A 21,984-nucleotide genomic window follows, 5' to 3' on the forward strand; every position below is an offset into this window, starting at 1 on the left:
TCGTAGGGGTACCTCTGCTCATGCAGGGGTTCCCTCACACACAGGACGTGCTAAAATTCCACTTTCCAAGAGAGAAACTTCAAGTCCGCCTTGTGAATTGGTTCATAGGGGGATCTGATAAGCTGAGACAAGACTGTGTTAAGCTGCCCCTGCACCGACTGAGGCCTGATTGGAGGGTAGACCCGAAAAAGTACCTTCATTAACTCCTTGATCAGGGGATGGGACCATAGTGATAAGAGTTCAGAATGTCTCCTGAATCTAGAAACGGCTGCTAGATGGACCTTAATGGAGGAATGAGTGAGACCTGATTTTGCAAGGTGCAACAGATACAGGAGGATCTGCTCCAGTGTAGACAAGATGGGATGTTAGGATTGAGAGGTACACCATGAACAAAATCTTCTCCTCTTAGCCAGGTAGCATTTGTTTGCTGATGCAGCCCTAGCCTTTTGCAAAATGGACGAGCATTCCTCAGAAAGTCCTAGGGCACAAAATTCAAAGTCATGAGGAGCCAGGCTGACAATTTGAGACTGCACATTTAAGAATGGAGCACCTGGCCCTTATTCATTGACAACCGATTCTGCACAGGTTGAAATTGTATGTGAGGACTCTATGATAGGAAAAGTAACTATGTAAACCAATACTGCCTTGGCCACGACAGGGATAGGAGGATTAGATGGCAAGACTCACACTTCATCTTGGGAATGAGTGGAAATGGAGGGAACACATAAGCAAACATGCCTGTCTATACGAAGTGGAAAGTGTTTTCCCATGAGCCCAGTTGAGAATATCTACTGGTGTACACAGGTTGCACTTTTTATTGCAATGTGTGGCGAACAGATTCAGGTTCGGAGAACCCCAGCAGTGAAAAACTTACCACAGTTGTTGGTGATTTAGTTCCCACTTGTGACATTGGCTGTTAGTTCTACTGAGATAATCCGCCCAGTCGTTCTGAGCTCTCCGAACGTGTTCTAGTTTCAGAGAAATGTTGTTGGCCAGCAACAATTCCCCAATTAGCTGTGATTGTGTTTAGAGCACTTGAGAGCTTCCCCCACCCCGCTTTGTGAGATAAAACACTGTAGTAGTGTTGTCTGTTCACACTAAAACCACTGAATTGTGAATTCTGGGGAGAAACCCCTGAAGTCCCAGGAACACTGCTTTGAGTTCCAGAAAGTTTATGTGCAACTGAGCATCTTGACTGGACCACTTTCCGTGCACCTCCAGGTCCTATAGATGAGCACCCCATCCGTCCAGGGAGGCATCTCTTGTCATTATCACCTGTGGTGAAGGAAGAAGGAACGATAGACATTGTGAAAGATTGTGTGTGCATGTCCACCAGGACATTGCAGCCTTCATTCTCAGTGTGAAGACAATAGTGTCTTCTAAGGAACTTTGAGCCAGGGTCCATTGAGCATCTAGCTGCTCCTGCAGAGGGTGCATGCAGAGACAACAGCTTGGGATTAGTGGGATGCAGGAGGACATCATCCCCAACACGGACTTGTACTTCCTGACAGAAGTGCGCTTTCCTACTGAGAGGGCTTCCATTACTGCTTTTACACACAGAATCCATTCTAGAGTGGGAAAGGTCTTGTATACCGCTGTGTTAGAAACTGCTTCTAAGAACACTGCAGACCTAGATGAATTGTGAGAGGATTCTTGTTCATTCAGCTGAGAGACCCACAGACTGAAAGAGCTGAATGCAAGCCTGAGTTGATTGCCTTGCTCCTGAAGCATGGTGATGGTACCCTGCCACCTCAAACCTCAGAAACGTTGTGCTTTGGATGGACAGGGATGTAGAGATATGTGCCCAATAGATCCAGAGAAGTCATATAGTCCCGTTTCCATCATCGGTAGGATTTCCTGCAGTGATAACATTTGGAAAGACTGAATCATGATGAAACTGTTGATTTGGCAGAACTTCCTCTATCGCATTCATGGCAAGAAGGGATCAATCTTCTCCTTTATTATGTAAATAAGGCGATGGGAGGATCTGCACAGAGGAAACTGGTAGGCTTTTGAACAAATTCCAGGGTGTGACCATGTTGGATTACGTCTAAAATCATTTGTCGGAGATTATATTTCAATGATCTAAGACTATGGACAAAGGGTAGCCGAATTGTAGTGGTGTCTGCATCATATCATTGTCTCCTGGAACCATCCTGGGCTTTTCCTTCAGTGGGTGGATGTCTACACACTGGTTGCCTGGCATAAGCTGCCGCTGATGTCTGTAGGGCTGCTGGGTGGAGTAAGGAGCACAAAACCCCTGTTGAGGATAAGCTAGATACCTCGTCTACAGCAAAGACTGTCTGGTTGAAAACTGGCCTCTACCTCTGCCCCAAAATGACTGAAATCTTCTTTGTTGCAAGGTGTCTAGAGAGAGGGCCTTCTCCGTATCCGCCTTGATGGACTGTAAGGCTTAATCTACTTTTTTGCCAAATAAAATCTCCTCATTGAGGGGCAAATCTAGGATTTTAGACTGAACTTCAGGACGGAAAGATGTTTCTTTCAGCATCCCTGGTGACGTAAAACTGCCCCACCTCCCTTCTGCCTGAAAGCTGTGTTGGAGATATCCATGGACATTGATAATCTTAGACAAGTTCATCCCACCCTCCAGTAGTAGGGCTTGAGCCTCTTGTTGTCCTGCGCAAGATATTCTTAGAATGACGACAAATCAGACCACATCTGGCAGTCATATCTAGAGAGGATGGCTAGAGCACTGGAGGCCTTGATGGAGATCGCTGCCATGGTTGAAAACCTTTTACCAATGTTGTCTAGCCTGCGGCATTCTTTGCCAGAGGAGCACAGCAGGGTGAAGATGGGTTCTTCGTTCACCTCTGTGCAGCTTCAAAATGACCGAGTCCAATCTCGGCTGACCAATAAGGCATGAAGGAGCGGAGTCAGGAACCTTATATATTTTTTTAATCTAGTTTGGGGACAGGCACTGGGATAGAGGCCAGAGCCCTCATCACTTTTAAACCTTCCTGCCAGATTAAGTCCAAAAGCAGGAAGGCACTTGTGGCTCATGGTTCTCGTGGATCGTGAGCCTCTAGCTTAAAATCTGAGAGGAAACATTCAGTTTGCCTCACTGGGAGTGGAAGGTCGAAGGGCTTAAATGCTCTTTTTAAGATGTCATGAAATCCCCCAATTTCTGCTGGAGGGGAATCCGCCGGAGGAGGAATAGGAGAGTATGGTAATGGTGCCACATAATGGTCCCATTCAGGTTGGTCCCTAGCACCAAATTTAATTTTACCCTCCTCAGGTGGCTGGTCACCATCTCTGTCGGCAAGGGTGTCCGATATAGTAATTGAGGGTAACACAGGCTTCTCTCAGCGTTGCGTTTGACTGAGGTATTAACATCTGGAAAACACTAATAATAATCATTAATCAATAAGTAAAGGTTAGTGACCAATGATACTGGGAGTTTGACAGGCGAGTCTTGCACCTGATGACGCTCATTCTCTGACTCTTCAAATGGGTAATGCTCTTAGAAAGAGTCATTCTTGATGCGGACGATGGTCCCTGACTTTGAAAGAGAAGTCACCCTCCGGATGGGCAGACTGTTCATGTTCTGGGCCCTCATCCTCGGTCTCTTGTCGTTGCACCCTGATTTGGGAGGGGCTGTAAGCAGGGCCAAAGAGTCCATCTCCAGAGACTTGCCTTTCCAGCAAGCGTACTGGTGGCGTTGGAGAGATATGAGAGCTCTTGGAGCAAAGATGAAGAAATGTCCTTAAAAAAAATACGTAAAAAAATATTTTGTGCTTGTCCACTGTGCCGTCGATGATGGAACCCCAGAAGAAATCTCTGGTAAAGGCATAGTTAATGCCGTTGGCGATGGCATTTGTGGGGGAGATGGTTTAGTCGAAAACGATGCAGAGGTGGTGGTCATTGTTGTCATCGTCGACGATGTTGCAGTTGTCACTGGGTTCATCGATTACATCCCAGTCATCACAGCAGTCGTCAACGGGGGCCGTGGACTGATGAGATTTTTTCGGTGACAGTGCCTTGAAGGATGTAGAAGGCGCAGAGGAAATGGTGGCAGATTGCTATGCTTCAGAGGACGAAGGACCACCTGGCTCCTTAATTTTAGACCTCTCCTCACTGGTCTCCCTGGAGTGACACTTTGCCTTTTTTTGCGGCTGAATTCTCTGAGGGGGAAGAGCCCTCTTTTCATTTTGAGGAGGAATGGCCTCTCTCCAGAGAGTCAGTCTGAATCAAAGTGATATTTTTTCTTTTGTAGCTAGAGGAGCAGTCTGACTTCATGGTCTTTAAGTGTCTTTGCTGGAAAGGTAGGCAATATTTTGCACTCTGGCTTTGTGCTGAGGGTATAAACAGTACAGTCATTCTTTGCGAGGATCTTCTGAGAAAAGCCTTGACTTGCCACAGGATCTACAAGGCCTGAAGAGCCTTTTCTTGGAACCTCAAACATAAGAAAAAATAAACCAAGCACACTTCCAACAGTACCTCAGGTGTCCTTCTCTGTGGTGCTGGTCAAAACCGGGAAGCTGTCATGTTAAAAGGTGATCTGAGCAAAACGGTCACTGAGCAGGGAGACTCCCTAACACAAAGTGGAGTAGGAAATCTGAGGTATGGTGGCTCTGCAGGGGAGCGCTTCAGGGTATCTGCTCTGATTGGTTTAAGTTTGGATGCTTTAAAACAATGCCAATTGGCTACTAATGTCTATTGTTTTCTATGCGGGTTCAATTCTAATGCTTCAACACTGCTTTTATTACTGAACTGTGGGACTCCCAACCATGACGACGGGGAAGATTCAAGCATGCAAATCTATGAAAGATAGAATACTGGAGAAGTAGATCGATCACCCCATTTATGGAGAGCGTGAACAGAGTAAGAGTTAAAACGCAACCCTGGAGAATACCTCTCTCCAAAGTAATTCTGTCAACTTTCTCTTCTGCCTACCTTAGTGTGCAAGTCATATCCTAGGAAAGCATCAGTGAAGCAAAGTAAAAGAATGTGAGTGCACTATTTGGTGTAACCACACTTACACTACTTCAGTTAGGTGGCTGCATAACATGCATGTCCTGCAATGTGCAATACTATTAAAGACAGAACCACAAAAAAGACAGATCTGTCATAAAGACAGATCATAAATTTGTAATTATATATAAAATTATTATAAAGACAAATATTTACAATCTTAAATTTGAGAGCTAAAACATACACCATAGGAGTATAATACACATTCAAAACAGAATAAAAGCATGTTCAATCATAGACTTATGCAGTAATTAGTTAAGCTACACAATAAACCATGGTCAGCCTTGTATGTATGTAGAGATCACACAATATCTCAAAATAAATATTGCAGTTCATGCTAATTATCAGAATTATAGGTCTTTCCACACAACTACAGCAGGGCTCTCCCTTCCACAGAAGGCGTCTTCTCTGCCACTTAGGCAAGCCAGGAAAGTTCAGTTTTAAGTAGCAGACAATGTTACCTAAATTACCTCAGTAACACATGATAGAATAATGTGTGTTCTGATAGCCATGCGTGTTTCAGCAGTCTAATGGAGCTCTTAACATTTTTCTCAAAGGACAAAATCCAAAGAGGCTATCACAAATTTATGCAATCTTTTCCTCCACATTATTTAAAAAGATTTTCTTTTTGCATTGAATGAATTTCGTTACCCGTGTATGGTCTGCAAACAGCAGAGGGAGTGAAAGGAACATTCATAATCTTTTATTGTACATCAGGCTTTATATTTATATTTTTATGTTTGTAAGGAAGGCAACATAAAAAACAGCTAATACCATGGCACCAGGTGGAACACTAATTATATGATTAGAGACTAGTAGTCCCCAGTGTTATTATTTTAAATCCTGTCAGCTGTCTTTAATTAGGTCAGTGCTAAATCTCTGGATGACTCAGAGGGATCTGCCATACCCACTAGCAGAGTGACTGCAGTAACAAAAACCCTGTGTTACAGAATCAAAGATTTGTATCCACCTCATCTGGGTGATTGCTTTCATAATCTGATTGCACAGTCATTAAGATAGCTGATGAGTATTTTTTTGCACACTGGCACAACTAATATTAAACCTGGATGAGGTTCTGAGTTCAAGAAAGTAGGACTGAGCTCAATTTGCCCCTTCACTTTCAAATGCAATCCATGCTTGCATGGCACCAGGGGTCAACGGAATTCTCCTAGGATAATTCGAGGAGACATTTAATGGGCCAAGGGATTCTTTTTTTGTCCAGCATGCTTGGTGCACTGGGACGGGGGGGAAAACTTTTAGATCATGCATAAGAGGGCCTGTGATGTTGGTATGCGGCAGTAGGGGAATGAGTGGGTGATGGGATCCTATGGGGATGTGTATAATTGTGGCAGAAATTCAGTGAAGAGAGAACTTACGAGTGCTCAAGATAGAATGACTAGTCAGTCAACACTGCAAAAATAGTTCCTGTTATTTTAATCTACAAATGGGTAAGGAAAATTGAAGTCCATACACAGTGAACAGAATTAAATGGTTTGAAGCATTGCTAGTTTGAAAAACTAAATGATTGATAACTTTATATTTGAAAAGAGTGTGACAATGAATAATTCTTCACTCTTCGTAATAATACCTGGGCCAATGCCTGCAGCAGTCATCTGGGTAGCCATGAGACGAGAGAGATGTTTTATCTGTGCTTCTGTGCCAGCTGATTCAACCGGAGTATAGGTGGACTGGAAGGATGCTGGCATTGTGTCAGGTAGATAGACCATACTGATCAAAACCTTTGGGGAGAAAAAAAATCCAGTCAGCTTGGAGGCGATGGAAAAATAGAAAGATAATCTCTTACAAACAAGTACCAGTGCCATGAAAGCCACAGAATCACGACTCTAGTTTTTCCACTGCTGAATCCAGCACAATGCGAATGCAGCACCTTTGCAGACAGGTGACAGGTTTTACTCCATACTCTGCTAGAGATACACAACACAAATGCCCAATCAAATTAATAAGACAGCTGATCAAGATGCCTTGTTCCCACTCAGGCAAGCCACCCAGCATCCAAAAAACAAAGCATAGGTCAGGCAATGATCAAGTAAATTACTGTAAGTGCACAACTGTAACTTTCAAAACTAAAAACTAACCAATTCATTAGCTTTTTCCCCATTACAAGCCTCTCTCAATTTTAGTTTTTAAATAAGAATACACGATTTTCCAAACATCAGACAGCCTGCACTAAAGAAGACAGCATTCACCTCAAGTTAGGAAAATGAAACAATGCAATATTCAAAACAGACTCAGGTAACACTTGAATTTAGAGTTCTATTTTTAGTTAAAAATAAATTATAGAGCCGGAGGTGTGGGGCAAAATTATTTTCTTTGTTCACTGAAAAAAAACAGTCGAAGAATTACATTTGTCAATTTAAATTGCATCTACTATAAGTTTAAAACTCACTTTGCAATCCAAACTTAATAGGAAAAAATGTCAACATAGTACAGTAGGGTGTCACGTTTTGCCATATCAGGGGAGTTTGTGAATTTGATAAATGTGATGCTGTGATACCGATTTCCAGCTTCATTTTTCAAGCAGATAACCCCATATCAGTCATTCATACTGCAGGAATCAACAGACCCCATTAATGGAAGATAAATTTGCTAGAGGAGGAACAAGAAGATCCAGTCCAATGTTGCGCCGGTGATCCAAGTTCTGTTCGATTCCAGTTAGTAGGACATTTTGATCTACAGTGCCATATTCTAGAATAATGCCGGGAAACTTGGGGATGCCAGATGGCCTTCTTCGATAGGGCAAGGAGAGGCTTCGCCTTAGTTCTGGTTCTCTTTATAGTTATTTTTGCATTTTTATAGAACACTACTATAAGGAAATGCCTCCTTGGCATGATTACCCCGACTTTTTGCCTTTGCTGATGCTATGTTTTGATTTGAAAGTGTGCTGAGGCCTCCTAACCAGGCCCCAGCACCAGTGTTCTTTCCCTAACCTGTACTTTTGTTTACACAATTGGCACACCCTGGCATCCAGGTAAGTCCCTTGTAACTGGTACCCCTGGTACCAAGGGCCCTGATGCCAGGGAAGGTCTCTAAGGGCTGCAGCATATCTTATGCCACCCTGGGGACCCCTCACTCAGCGCAGACACACTGCTTGCCAGCTTGTGTGTGCTGGTGAGGAAAAAACGAGTAAGTCGACATGGCACTCCCCTCATGGTGCCATGCCAACCTCACACTGCCTATGCAGCATAGATAAGTCACCCCTCTAGCAGGCCTTACAGCCCTAAGGCAGGGTGCATTATACCATAGGTGAGGGCACCAGTGCATGAGCACTGTGCCCCTACAGTGCCTAAGCCAAACCTTAGACATTGTAAGTGCAGGGTAGCCGTAAGAGTATATGGTCTGGGAGTCTGTCCAACACGAACTCCACAGCACCATAATGGCTACACTGAAAACTGGGAAGTTTGGTATCAAACTTCTCAGCACAATAAATGCACACTGATGCCAGTGTACATTTTATTGTAAAATACACCCCAGAGGGCACCTTAAAGGTGCCCCCTGAAACCTTAACCAACTACCCATGTAGGCTGACTGGTTTAAGCAGCCTGCCACATTCGAGACATGTTGCTGGCCACATGGGGAGAGTGCCTTTGTCACTATGTGGCTAGTAACAAAGCCTGCACTGGGTGGAGATGCTTATCACCTCCCCCTTGCAGGAGCTGTAACACCTGGCGGTGAGCCTCAAAGGCTCACCCCCTTTGTTACAGCACCACAGGGCATTCCAGCTAGTGGAGTTGCCCGCCCCCTCCGGCCACGGCCCCACTTTTGGCAGCAAGGCCGGAGGAGATCATGAGAAAAACAAGGAGGAGTCACTGACCAGTCAGGACAGCCCCTAAGGCAACCTGAGCTGAAGTGACTCTGACTTTTAGGAATCCTCCATCTTGCAGATGGAGGATCCCCCCAATAGGGATAGGAATGTGACCCCCCCTCCCCTTGGGAGGAGGCACAAAGAGGGTGTAGCCACCCTCAGGGCTAGTAGCCATTGGCTACTGCCCTCCATGACCTAAACACACCCCTAAATTCTGTATTTAGGGGCTCCCCTGAATCTAGGAACTCAGATTCCTGCAACCTAAGAAGAGGACTGCTGAGCTGAAAAACCCTGCAGAGAAGACTGAGACACCAACTGCTTTGTCCCCCAGCTCTATCGGCCTGTCTCCCCCCTTCTGAAGAAACTGCTCCAGCAACGCTTTCCCCAGGACCAGCAACCTCTGAATCCTCAGAGGCCTGCCCTGCTCTAGAAGGACCAAGAAACTCCTGAGGACAGCGGCTCTGTTCACCAAAGACTGCAACTTTGTTTCCAAAGAAGCAACTTCAAGACAACTGCGTTTCCCGCCGGAAGCGTGAGACTTGCAACTCTGCACCCGACGCCCCCGGCTCGACTTGTGGAGAAACAACACTTCAGGGAGGACTTCCCGGCGACTACGAGACCGTGAGTAGCCAGAGTTGCCCCCCCTGAGCCCTCACAGCGACGCCTGCAGAGGGAATCCCGAGGCTCCCCCTGACCGCGACTGCCTGACTCCCAGATCCCAACACCTGGAAAAGACTCTGCACCTGCAGCCCCCAGGACCTGAAAGATCGGAACTCCAGTGCAGGAGTGACCCCCAGGAGGCCCTCTCCCTTGCCCAGGTGGTGGCTACCCCGAGGAGCCCCCCCCCCTTGCCTGCATCGCTGAAGAGACCCCTTGGTCTCCCATTGATTTCCACTGGAAACCCGACGTGTGTTTGCACACTGCACCCGGCCGCCCCCGTGCTGCTGAGGGTGTGCTTTCTGTGCTAACTTGTGTCCCCCCCCCCCCCGGTGCCCTACAAAACCCCCCTGGTCTGCCCTCCGAAGACGCGGGTACTTACCTGCTGGCAGACTGGAACCGGGGCACCCCCTTCTCCATTGAAGCCGATGCGTTTTGGGCACCACTTTGAACTCTGCACCTGACCGGCCCTGAGCTGCTGGTGTGGTAACTTTGGGGTTGCTTTGAAACCCCAACGGTGGGCTACCTTGGACCCAAACTTGAATCCCGTAGGTGGTTTACTTACCTACAAAAACTAACAAATATTTACCTCCCCTAGGAACTGTGAAAATTGCACTGTGTCTAGTTTTAAAATAGCTATATGTGATTTATTTGAAAAGTATATACGCTATTGTGATTATTCAAAGTTCCTAAAGTACTTACCTGCAATACCTTTCATTTGAGATATTACATGTACAATTTTAACCTGTGGTTCTTAAAATAAACTAAGAAAATATATTTTTCTATACAAAAACCTATTGGCCTGGAATTGTCTCTGAGTGTGTGTTCCTCATTTATTGCCTGTGTGTGTACAACAAATGCTTAACACTACTCCTTTGATAAGCCTACTGCTCGACCACACTACCACAAAATATAGCATTAGTATTATCTCTTTTTGCCACTATCTTACCTCTAAAGGGGAACCCTTGGACTCTGTGCATACTATTTCTTACTTTGAAATAGTGCATACAGAGCCAACTTCCTACATTGGTGGATCAGCGGTGGGGTACAAGACTTTGCATTTGCTGGACTACTCAGCCAATACCTGATCACACGACAAATTCCCAAAATTGTCATTAGAAATTGATTTTTGCAATTTGAGCTATTTTTCTAAATTCTTAAAAGTCCTGCTTTAGTGTTAGTCCCTGTTAGCATTTCTTTTAGAGTTTAAAAGTTTTGTGAAAGTTTGAATTAGATTCTAAAACTAGTTTTAGATTCTTAAAAAGTATTCCAACTTTTAGAAACATAATGTCTAGTGCAGAAGTGAATGTGATGGAACTCGACATCACCCCTTACCTCCATCTTAAGATGAGGGAGCTAAGGTCTCTCTGCAAAATAAAGAAAATCACAATTGTCTCAAGACCCTCCAAACAACAGCTCCAGGAGCTTTTGGCAGAGTTTGAAAAAGCCAACCCCTCTGAGGATGACACCCCAGAGGATAATGTTAGTGACATGGAGGAGAATTCCCCCCTTCCAGTCCTAACTAGGGAACCCAGGGACCCTCAATCCCTGATTCCAACTGTGATAGTCAGAGATGCTGCTTCCCTCACAGGAGGGGCCAGCACCTTTGAAATCACTGAGGATAGCCTCAGTGAAGAGGACCTCCTGTTAGCCAGGATGGCCAAAAGATTGGCTTTGGAAAGATAGATCCTAGCCATAGAAAGGGAAAGACAAGAGATGGGCCTAGGTCCCATCAATGGTGGCAGCAACATAAATAGGGTCAGAGATTCTCCTGACATGTTGAAAATCCCTAAAGGGATTGTAACTAAATATGAAGATGGTGATGACATCACCAAATGGTTCACAGCTTTTGAGAGGGCTTGTGTAACCAGAAAAGTAAGCAAATCTCACTGGGGTGCTCTCCTTTGGGAAATGTTCACTGGAAAGTGTAGGGATAGACTCCTCACACTCTCTGGAAAAGATGCAGAATCTTATGACCTCATGAAGGGAACCCTGATTGAGGGCTTTGGATTCTCCACTGAGGAGTATAGAATTAGATTCAGGGGGGCTCAAAAAACCTCGAGCCAGACCTGGGTTGATTTTGTGGACTACTCAGTGAAAACACTGGATGGTTGGATTCAAGGCAGTGGTGTTAATGATTATGATGGGCTGTACAATTTATTTGTGAAAGAACACCTGTTAAGTAATTGTTCAAATGATAAACTGCATCAGCATCTGGTGGACCTAGGACCAATTACTCCCCAAGAATTGGGAAAGAAGGCGGACCATTGGGTCAAGACTAGGGTGACCAAGACTTCCACAGGGGTTACCAAAAGAAAGGGGTCACAAAGCCTCCCCAGGGGAAGAGTGTTGAGACATCCAAAAACAAAAATAGTAAAGAGTCTTCTTCAGGCCCCCAAAAACCTGCACAGGAGGGTGGGCCCAGAGCCTCATCACAAAACAATTTTGGGTACAAGGGTAAAAACTTTGATCCCAAAAAGGCCTTGTGTCGTAGCTGTAATCAGCCTGGACACCAAACTGGAGAAAAGGCCTGTCCCAAGAAAAGTACCACTTCCAACTCCACTCCAGCTAACACTGGAATGGCTAGTCTCCAAGTGGGATCAACAGTGTGCCCAGAGCAAATCAGGTGTCTCACTGAAGCTACATTAGTCTCTGAGGGTGGGGTGGATTTAGCCACACTGGCTGCCTGGCCTCCTAACATGCAAAAATACAGGCAACAGCTCTTAATTAATGGGACAAGTGTAGAAGGCCTGAGGGATACAGGTGCCAGTGTCACCATGGTGACAGAGAAACTGGTTTCCCCTGGTCAATACCTGGCTGGACAAACTTATCCAGTCACCAATGCTGACAATCAAACTAAAGTACATCCCATGGCTATGGTAACTTTAGAGTGGGGAGGGGTCAATGGCCTGAAACAGGTGGTGGTCTCCTCAAATATCCCAGTAGACTGTTTGCTTGGAAATGACCTGGAGTCCTCAGCATGGGCTGAGGTAGAACTTAAAACCCATGCAGCCATGCTGGGTATCCCTGAACTGGTGTGTGTCAAGACAAGGGCACAGTGCAAGGCTCAGAGTGAAAAAGTAGAGCTGGAGCCTGGAAAAAGGGCCCAGCCTACCAAGAGGAAAGGAAAGACAACTGGGAAACTAGGCTGCAACACAACAACAAAAAGAGAACCTCTCTTCTCAGGAAGAAGTTCTGCCCTCTGAGGGAACTGAGCCTATGGAGTTAGAACCTTATCGGGTTGAGCTCTTAGGCCCAGGGGGACCCTCAAGGGAGCAGTTGTGTAAGGGGCAAGAAACCTGTCCCTCTCTTGAAGGCCTTAGGCAGCAAGCTGCTGAAGAGTCCAATGGCAAGAAAACTGGAACACACAGGGTCTATTGGGAAGATGGACTCCTGTACACTGAGGCAAGAGATCCCAAACCTGGTGCCACTAGGAGAGTGGTAGTGCCTCAGGAGTTCAGAGAGTTCATACTGACCTTAGCCCATGATATTCCTCTTGCTGGGCATTTGGGACAAACCAAGACGTGGGAGAGACTAGTCAACCACTTCTACTGGCCCAACATGTCCCAGAAAGTCAAGGAGTTTTGTGTCTCCTGTACCACCTGTCAAGCCAGTGGTAAGACAGGTGGACACCCAAAGGCCGCCCTCATTCCACTTCCAGTGGTTGGGGTCCCCTTTGAAAGAGTGGGTGTGGACATAGTGGGTCCACTTGAACCTCCCACAGCCTCAGGGAATATGTACATACTAGTAGTAGTGGATCATGCTACTAGATACCCTGAAGCTATTCCCCTTAGGTCGACTACTGCCCCTACAGTAGCCAAGGCCCTCCTTGGTATCTTTACCAGAGTGGGTTTCCCTAAGGAGGTGGTGTCTGACAGAGGTACCAACTTCATGTCAGCATACCTGAAACACACGTGGAATGAGTGTGGAGTGACTTATAAATTCACTACACCCTATCATCCACAAACTAATGGCCTTGTTGAGAGATTCAACAAGACATTAAAAGGCATGATCATGGGGCTCCCTGAAAAACTCAAAAGGAGATGGGATGTCCTCTTGCCATGTCTGCTTTCGCTTACAGAGAGGTGCCTCAGAAGGGAGTAGGATTATCACCCTTTGAACTTCTGTTTGGCCACCCTGTAAGGGGACCACTAGCTCTTGTGAAAGAAGGCTGGGAGAGACCTCTTCATGAGCCTAAACAAGACATAGTGGACTATGTACTTGGCCTACGTTCAAGGATGGCAGAGTACATGGAAAAGGCAAGTAAAAACCTTGAGGCCAGCCAACAGCTCCAGAAGTTTTGGTATGACCAAAAGGCTGCAATGGTTGAATTTCAACCAGGGCAGAAAGTCTGGGTTTTGGAGCCTGTGGCTCCCAGGGCACTTCAGGACAAATGGAGTGGCCCTTACCCAGTGCTAGAGAAGAAGAGTCAGGTCACCTACCTGGTGGACCTAGGCACTAGCAGGAGCCCCAAGAGGGTGATCCATGTGAACCGCCTTAAGCCCTTCCATGATAGGGCTGATGTGAATCTGTTGATGGTAACAGATGAGGACCAGGAAGCTGAGAGTGAACCTCTCCCTGATCTCCTCTCATCAAACCCTAAAGATGGTTCAGTAGATGGAGTGATCTATTCAGACACCCTCTCTGGCCAACAGCAATCTGACTGCAGGAAGGTCCTGCAACAGTTTGCTGAGCTCTTTTCCCTAACCCCTGGTCAGACACACCTGTGTACCCACGATGTGGACACAGGAGACAGCATGCCTGTCAAAAACAAAATATTCAGACAGTCTGACCAAGTTAAGGAAAGCATCAAGGTGGAAGTCCACAAGATGCTGGAATTGGGAGTCATTGAGCACTCTGACAGCCCCTGGGCTAGCCCAGTGGTCTTAGTCCCCAAACCTCACACCAAAGATGGAAAGAGAGAGATGAGGTTTTGTGTGGACTACAGAGGACTTAATTCTGTCACCAAGACAGATGCCCATCCCATTCCAAGGGCTGATGAACTGATTGATAAATTAGGTGCTGCCAAATTCTTAAGTACCTTTGACTTAACAGCAGGGTACTGGCAAATCAAAATGGCACCAGGAGCAAAAGAAAAGACAGCATTCTCCACACCTGATGGGCATTATCAGTTTACTGTTATGGCCTTTGGTTTAAAGAATGCCCCTGCCACCTTCCAAAGGTTGGTGAATCAAGTCCTTGCTGGCTTGGAGTCCTTTAGTGCAGCTTATCTTGACAATATTGCTGTCTTTATCTCCAGCTGGCAGGATCACCTGGTCCACCTGAAGAAGGTTTTGAAGGCTCTGCAATCAGCAGGCCTCTCTATCAAGGCATCCAAATGCCAGATAGGGCAGGGAACTGTGGTTTACTTGGGACACCTTGTAGGTGGAGGCCAAGTTCAGCCACTCCAGCCTAAGATCCAGACTATTCTGGACTGGGCAGCTCCAAAAACCCAGACTCAAGTGAGGGCATTCCTTGGCTTGACTGGGTACTACAGGAGGTTTGTGAAGGGATATGGATCCATAGTGACAGCCCTCACAGAACTTACCTCCAAGAAAATGCCCAAGAAGGTAAACTGGACTGTAGAATGCCAACAGGCCTTTGACACCCTGAAACAAGCAATGTGCACAGCACCAGTTCTAAAAGCTCCAGATTACTCCAAGCAGTTAATTGTGCAGACAGATGCCACTGAACATGGGATAGGGGCAGTTTTGTCCCAAACAAATGATGATGGCCTTGACCAGCCTGTTGCTTTCATTAGCAGGAGGTTACTCCCCAGGGAGCAGCGTTGGAGTGCCATTGAGAGGGAGGCCTTTGCTGTGGTTTGGTCCCTGAAGAAGCTGAGACCATACCTTTTTGGTACTCACTTTGTAGTTCAAACTGACCACAGACCTCTCAGATGGCTGATGCAAATGAAAGGTGAAAATCCAAAACTGTTGAGGTGGTCCATCTCCCTACAGGGAATGGACTTTATAGTGGAACACAGACCTGGGACTGCCCATGCCAATGCAGATGGCCTTTCCAGGTTCTTCCACTTAGAAAATGAAGACTCTCTTGGGAAAGGTTAGTCTCATCCTCTTTCGTTGGGGGGGGGGGGGGGGGGGGGGGGGGGGAGGAGTAAGGAAATGCCTCCTTGGCATGATTACCCCCTGACTTTTTGCCTTTGCTGATGCTATGTTTTGATTTGAAAGTGGGCTGAGGCCTGCTAACCAGGCCCCAGCACCAGTGTTCTTTCCCTAACCTGTACTTTTGTTTACACAATTGGCACACCCTGGCATCCAGGTAAGTCCCTTGTAACTGGTACCCCTGGTACCAAGGGCCCTGATGCCAGGGAAGGTCTCTAAGGGCTGCAGCATATCTTATGCCACCCTGGGGACCCCTCACTCAGCACAGACACACTGCTTGCCAGCTTGTGTGTGCTGGTGAGGACAAAACGAGTAAGTCGACATGGCACTCCCCTCAGGGTGCCATGCCAACCTCACAATGCCTATGCAGCATAGATAAGTCACCCTTCTAGCAGGCCTTACAGCCCTAAGGCAGGGTGCACTATACCATAGGTGAGGGCACCAGTGCATGAGCACTGTGCCCCTACAGTGTCTAAGCCAAACCTTAGACATTGTAAGTGCAGGGTAGCCGTAAGAGTATATGGTCTGGGAGTCTGTCCAACACGAACTCCACAGCACCATAATGGCTACACTGAAAACTGGGAAGTTTGGTATTGTGAGAAGGTAGCCTCTTTCTAGCCTTGTTAACCCCACTTTTGGCCTGTTTGTGAGTGTATGTCAGGATGTTTGTCACTGTTTTCACTGTCTCACTGGGATCCTGATAGCCAGGCCTCAGTGCTCATAGTGAAAACACTATGTTTTCAGTATGGTTGTTATGTGTCACTGGGATCCTGCTGGTCAGGACCCCAGTGCTCATAGGTTTGTGGCCTATATGTATGTGTCACTGGGACCCTGTCACACAGGGCCCCAGTGCTCATAGGTGTGCATGTATATGTTCCCTGTGTGGTGCCTAACTGTCTCACTGAGGCTCTGCTAACCAGAACCTCAGTGGTTATGCTCTCTCATTACTTTCAAATTGTCACTAACAGGCTAGTGACCAATTTTACCAATTTACATTGGCTTACTGGAACACCCTTATAATTCCCTAGTATATGGTACTGAGGTACCCAGGGTATTGGGGTTCCAGGAGATCCCTATGGGCTGCAGCATTTCTTTTGCCACCCATAGGGAGCTCTGACAATTCTTACACAGGCCTGCCACTGCAGCCTGAGTGAAATAACGTCCACGTTATTTCACAGCCATTTTACACTGCACTTAAGTAACTTATAAGTCACCTATATGTCTAACCTTTACCTGGTAAAGGTTAGGTGCAAAGTTACTTAGTGTGAGGGCACCCTGGCACTAGCCAAGGTGCCCCCACATTGTTCAGAGCCAATTCACTGAACTTTGTGAGTGCGGGGACACCATTACACGCGTGCACTACATATAGGTCACTACCTATATGTAGCTTCACCATGGTAACTCCGAATATGGCCATGTAACATGTCTATGATCATGGAATTGCCCCCTCTATGCCATCCTGGCATTGTTGGTACAATTCCATGATCCCAGTGGTCTGTAGCACAGACCCTGGTACTGCCAGACTGCCCTTCCTGGGGTTTCACTGCAGCTGCTGCTGCTGCCAACCCCTCAGACAGGCAGCTGCCCTCCTGGGGTCCAGCCAGGCCTGGCCCAGGATGGCAGAACAAAGAACTTCCTCTGAGAGAGGGTGTGACACCCTCTCCCTTTGGAAAATGGTGTGAAGGCAGGGGAGGAGTAGCCTCCCCCAGCCTCTGGAAATGCTTTGTTGGGCACAGATGTGCCCAATTCTGCATAAGCCAGTCTACACCGGTTCAGGGACCCCTTAGCCCCTGCTCTGGCGCGAAACTGGACAAAGGAAAGGGGAGTGACCACTCCCCTGACCTGCACCTCCCCTGGGAGGTGTCCAGAGCTCCTCCAGTGTGCTCCAGACCTCTGCCATCTTGGAAACAGAGGTGCTGCTGGCACACTGGACTGCTCTGAGTGGCCAGTGCCACCAGGTGACGTCAGAGACTCCTGCTGATAGGCTCCTTCAGGTGTTAGTAGCCTTTCCTCTCTCCTAGGTAGCCAAACCCTCTTTTCTGGCTATTTAGGGTCTCTGTCTCTGGGGAAACTTTAGATAACGAATGCATGAGCTCAGCCGAGTTCCTCTGCATCTCCCTCTTCACCTTCTGATAAGGAATCGACCGCTGACCGCGCTGGAAGCCTGCAAACCTGCAACATAGTAGCAAAGACGACTACTGCAACTCTGTAACGCTGATCCTGCCGCCTTCTCGACTGTTTTCCTGCTTGGGCATGCTGTGGGGGTAGTCTGCCTCCTCTCTGCACCAGAAGATCCGAAGAAATCTCCCGTGGGTCGACGGAATCTTCCCCCTGCAACCGCAGGCACCAAAAAGCTGCATCTCCGGTCCCTTGGGTCTCCTCTCAGCACGACGAGCGAGGTCCCTCGAATCCAGCGACACCGTCCAAGTGACCCCCACAGTCCAGTGACTCTTCAGCCCAAGTTTGGTGGAGGTAAGTCCTTGCCTCACCTCGCTGGGCTGCATTGCTGGGAACCGCGACTTTGCAAGCTTCTCCGGCCCCTGTGCACTTCCGGCGGAAATCCTTCGTGCACAGCCAAGCCTGGGTCCACGGCACTCTAACCTGCATTGCACGACTTTCTAAGTTGGTCTCCGGCGACGTGGGACTCCTTTGTGCAACTTCGGCGAGCACCGTTTCACGCATCCTCGTAGTGCCTGTTTCTGGCACTTCTCCGGGTGCTACCTGCTTCAGTGAGGGCTCCTTGTCTTGCTCGACGTCCCCTCTCTCTGCAGGTCCAATTTGCGACCTCCTGGTCCCTCCTGGGCCCCAGCAGCGTCCAAAAACGCCAAACGCACGATTTGCGTGTAGCAAGGCTTGTTGGCGTCCATCCGGCGGGAAAACACTTCTGCACGACTCTCCAAGGCGTGGGGGATCCATCCTCCAAAGGGGAAGTCTCTAGCCCTTGTCGTTCCTGCAGTATTCACAGTTCTTCAGCCTAGTAAGAGCTTCTTTGCACCAACCGCTGGCATTTCTTGGGCATCTGCCCATCTCCGAGCTGCTTGTGACTTTTGGACTTGGTCCCCTTGTTCCACAGGTACCTTCAGACAGGAATCCATCGTTGTTGCATTGCTGATTTGTGTTTTCCTTGCATTCTCCCTCTAACACGACTATTTTGTCCTTAGGGGAACTTTGGTGCACTTTGCACTCACTTTTCAGGGTCTTGGGGAGGGTTATTTTTCTAACTCTCACTATTTTCTAATAGTCCCAGCGACCCTCTACAAGGTCACATAGGTGTGGGGTCCATTCGTGGTTCACATTCCACTTTTGGAGTATATGGTTTGTGTTGCCCCTATCCCTATGTTTCCCCATTGCATCCTATTGTAATTATACATTGTTTGCACTGTTTTCTAAGACTATACTGCATATTTTTGCTATTGTGTATATATATCTTGTGTATATTTCCTATCCTCTTACTGAGGGTACACTCTAAGATACTTTGGCATATTGTCATAAAAAATAAAGTACCTTTATTTTTAGTATAACTGTGTATTGTGTTTTCTTATGATATTGTGCATATGACACTAAGTGGTACTGTAGTAGCTTCACACGTCTCCTAGTTCAGCCTAAGCTGCTCTGCTAAGCTACCATTATCTATCAGCCTAAGCTGCTAGACACCCTATACACTAATACGGGATAACTGGGCCTGGTGCAAGGTGCAAGTACCCCTTGGTACTCACTACAAGCCAGTCCAGCCTCCTACATTGGTTGTGCAGTGGTGGGATAAGTGCTTGAGACTACTTACCACTCTTGTCATTGTACTTTTCATAAGAGAAAAATATACAAAACAAGGTCAGTGTATATACACATAGCCAAAAAGTTTTGCATTTCCTCTTTTCACTCTTTTCTAAGTGCTGAAAAGTACTTCTAAACTTTCAAAAAGTTCTTAAAAGTTTAAAAAGTTTTTTTCTGTCTTTCCAAAAAGTTCTGAAAACTTTTTTCTCTTTGTCTATCACTTTAACTCTCTCTAAAAAATGTCTGGCACAGGCCAAAAAGTTGAACTGTCCAAACTTGCATATGATCACCTTAGCTGGAAAGGAGCAAGGAGTCTCTGCATAGAGAGAGGTTTGAGTGTAGGGAAGAATCCTTCCTTAGAACTGTTAATTAATATGCTTAGAGTACAGGATAAGGCCATAAGTGCCCAATCTGTAGAAAAAGTAGCTAATGGTTCTCAATCTGATCCAGGGACTCCCCCAGGAAAAGGTTCAGGAAAGAAACTTCTCAGCCTGCCCATTACTAGACAGTCTAGCATAGTTGGTACAGAGGTTGAATCACATCATACTGATGATGTGCTCTCACATTATACTGGTAGCCAAGCTGTTAGGGTGCCCTCTGTAAGGGACAGGTCTCCTTCTGTTCATTCCCATCACACCTCTGTATCTAGAAATGTCCCTCCCACCCACCCTGATGACAGATTGTTGGAAAGGGAGCTCAATAGATTGAGAGTGGAGCAAACCAGACTGAAGCTCAAGAAGCAACAGCTGGATTTGGATAGACAAACTTTAGAAATAGAGAGGGAAAGACAGAAAATGGGTTTAGATACCCATGGTGGCAGCAGCAGTATTCCCCATAGTCATCCTGCAAAAGAGCATGATTCCAGGAATCTGCATAAGATAGTTCCCCCTTACAAGGAGGGGGATGACATTAACAAGTGGTTTGCTGCACTTGAGAGGGCCTGTGCTGTACAGGATGTCCCTCAAAAGCAGTGGGCTGCTATCCTATGGCTATCATTTAGTGGAAAGGGTAGGGATAGACTCCTTACTGTGAAAGAAAGTGATGCCAATAATTTTACAGTTCTTAAGAATGCACTCCTGGATGGTTATGGCTTAACCACTGAACAGTACAGGATAAAGTTCAGAGAGACCAAAAAGGAGTCTTCACAAGACTGGGTTGATTTCATTGACCATTCAGTGAAGTCCTTGGAGGGGTGGTTACATGGCAGTAAAGTTACTGATTATGAAAGCCTGTATAACACAATCCTGAGAGAGCATATACTTAATAATTGTGTGTCTGATTTGTTGCACCAGTACCTGGTAGACTCTGATCTGACCTCTCCCCAAGAATTGGGAAAGAAGGCAGACAAATGGGTCAGAACAAGGGTGAACAGAAAAGTTCATACAGGGGGTGACAAAGATGGCAATAAGAAGAAAGATGGTGAAAAATCTCAAGATAAGCATGGGGATAAGGGTAAAACCAAAGATCCCACTTCAAATCTTAAACACTCTTCAGAGGGTGGGGATAAAACAAATTCTTCCTCTTCTTCCCAACCTGCACACATTAAAAAGCCTTGGTGCTTTGTGTGTAAAAACAGAGGCCATAGGCCAGGGGATAAGTCCTGTCCAGGTAAACCCCCTGAGCCTACCACCACTAATACATCAAGCTCTAGTGCCCCTAGCAGTAGTGGTACTAGTGGTGGGACTGCTGGCAACAGTCAAGCAAAGGGTGTAGTTGGGTTCACTTATGGGTCCATAGTGGAAACTGATGTAATCAGTCCCAAGACAGTTTCTGTCACACCTAGTGGCATTGGCCTTGCCACACTGGCTGCTTGTCCCCTTACAATGGATAAGTACAGGCAGACAGTTTCAATAAATGGTGTTGAGGCCTTGGCCTACAGGGACACAGGTGCCAGTTTCACTTTGGTGACTGAAAACCTAGTGCCTCCTGAACAACACATCATTGGACAACAGTATAAGATTATTGATGTCCATAACTCCACTAAGTTTCTTCCCTTAGCTATAATTCAGTTTAGTTGGGGTGGAGTTACTGGCCCTAAGCAGGTGGTGGTATCACCTAGCTTACCTGTAGACTGTCTCTTAGGTAATGACCTAGAGGCCTCAGGTTGGGCTGATGTAGAGTTTTATGCCCATGCAGCCATGCTGGGCATCCCTGAGGAATTGTTCCCTCTCATTTCAAGTGAAATGAAAAAGCAAAGGAGAGAAGGCCTGAAAACTCAGGATCCCTCTCCATCAACAGGTAAAAAGGGTATCACAGTATCCCCTAACCACCCTACCATTCAGGATACTATTCCTGTGGTGGGAGAAACCTCTCCTGGGGTGGCACCTGTTCCAAGGGAATCATCAGCTGGCATAGCTGGACTCCCTGAGGTAGAAGTACCTCTCTGTGGGATAACTAACATTGGTGACAAAAAGAGCACCATTTTAGTTAACATGGAGCATCCCTCCAACCCTCCCAGAGAAACTTTAGTGCAGAAACCCTGTACTGCCTCACAACACTTAGGACAGCATCCCTGCCCTAGTGTGGAGCTCATAGGACAGCATCCCTGCCCTGCTCCAACTCAAGAGAAACAGCATCCCTGTTCTCTCTTCCAGCCAAATGGACAAAGTTTTTGTC

The 21,984-nt window shown here is 46.7% G+C and overlaps 1 protein-coding gene across 5 annotated transcripts in view; it reads right to left on the reverse strand.

The window, feature by feature from the left end:
• SYMPK (symplekin scaffold protein) overlaps nt 1-21,984 on the reverse strand; it is a 1,084,618-nt gene that overhangs the window by 799,453 nt on the left and 263,181 nt on the right. For all 5 annotated transcript variants that reach the window (XM_069207742.1, XM_069207740.1, XM_069207741.1 and 2 more), the window contains one exon: nt 6,581-6,731. In XM_069207742.1, the coding sequence (XP_069063843.1) occupies nt 6,581-6,731 (151 nt within the window). The remainder of the gene's footprint in view (nt 1-6,580; nt 6,732-21,984) is intronic.

This window comes from Pleurodeles waltl, chromosome 9 (genome assembly GCF_031143425.1).
Source record: "Pleurodeles waltl isolate 20211129_DDA chromosome 9, aPleWal1.hap1.20221129, whole genome shotgun sequence".
Lineage (NCBI taxonomy): Eukaryota > Metazoa > Chordata > Amphibia > Caudata > Salamandridae > Pleurodeles > Pleurodeles waltl.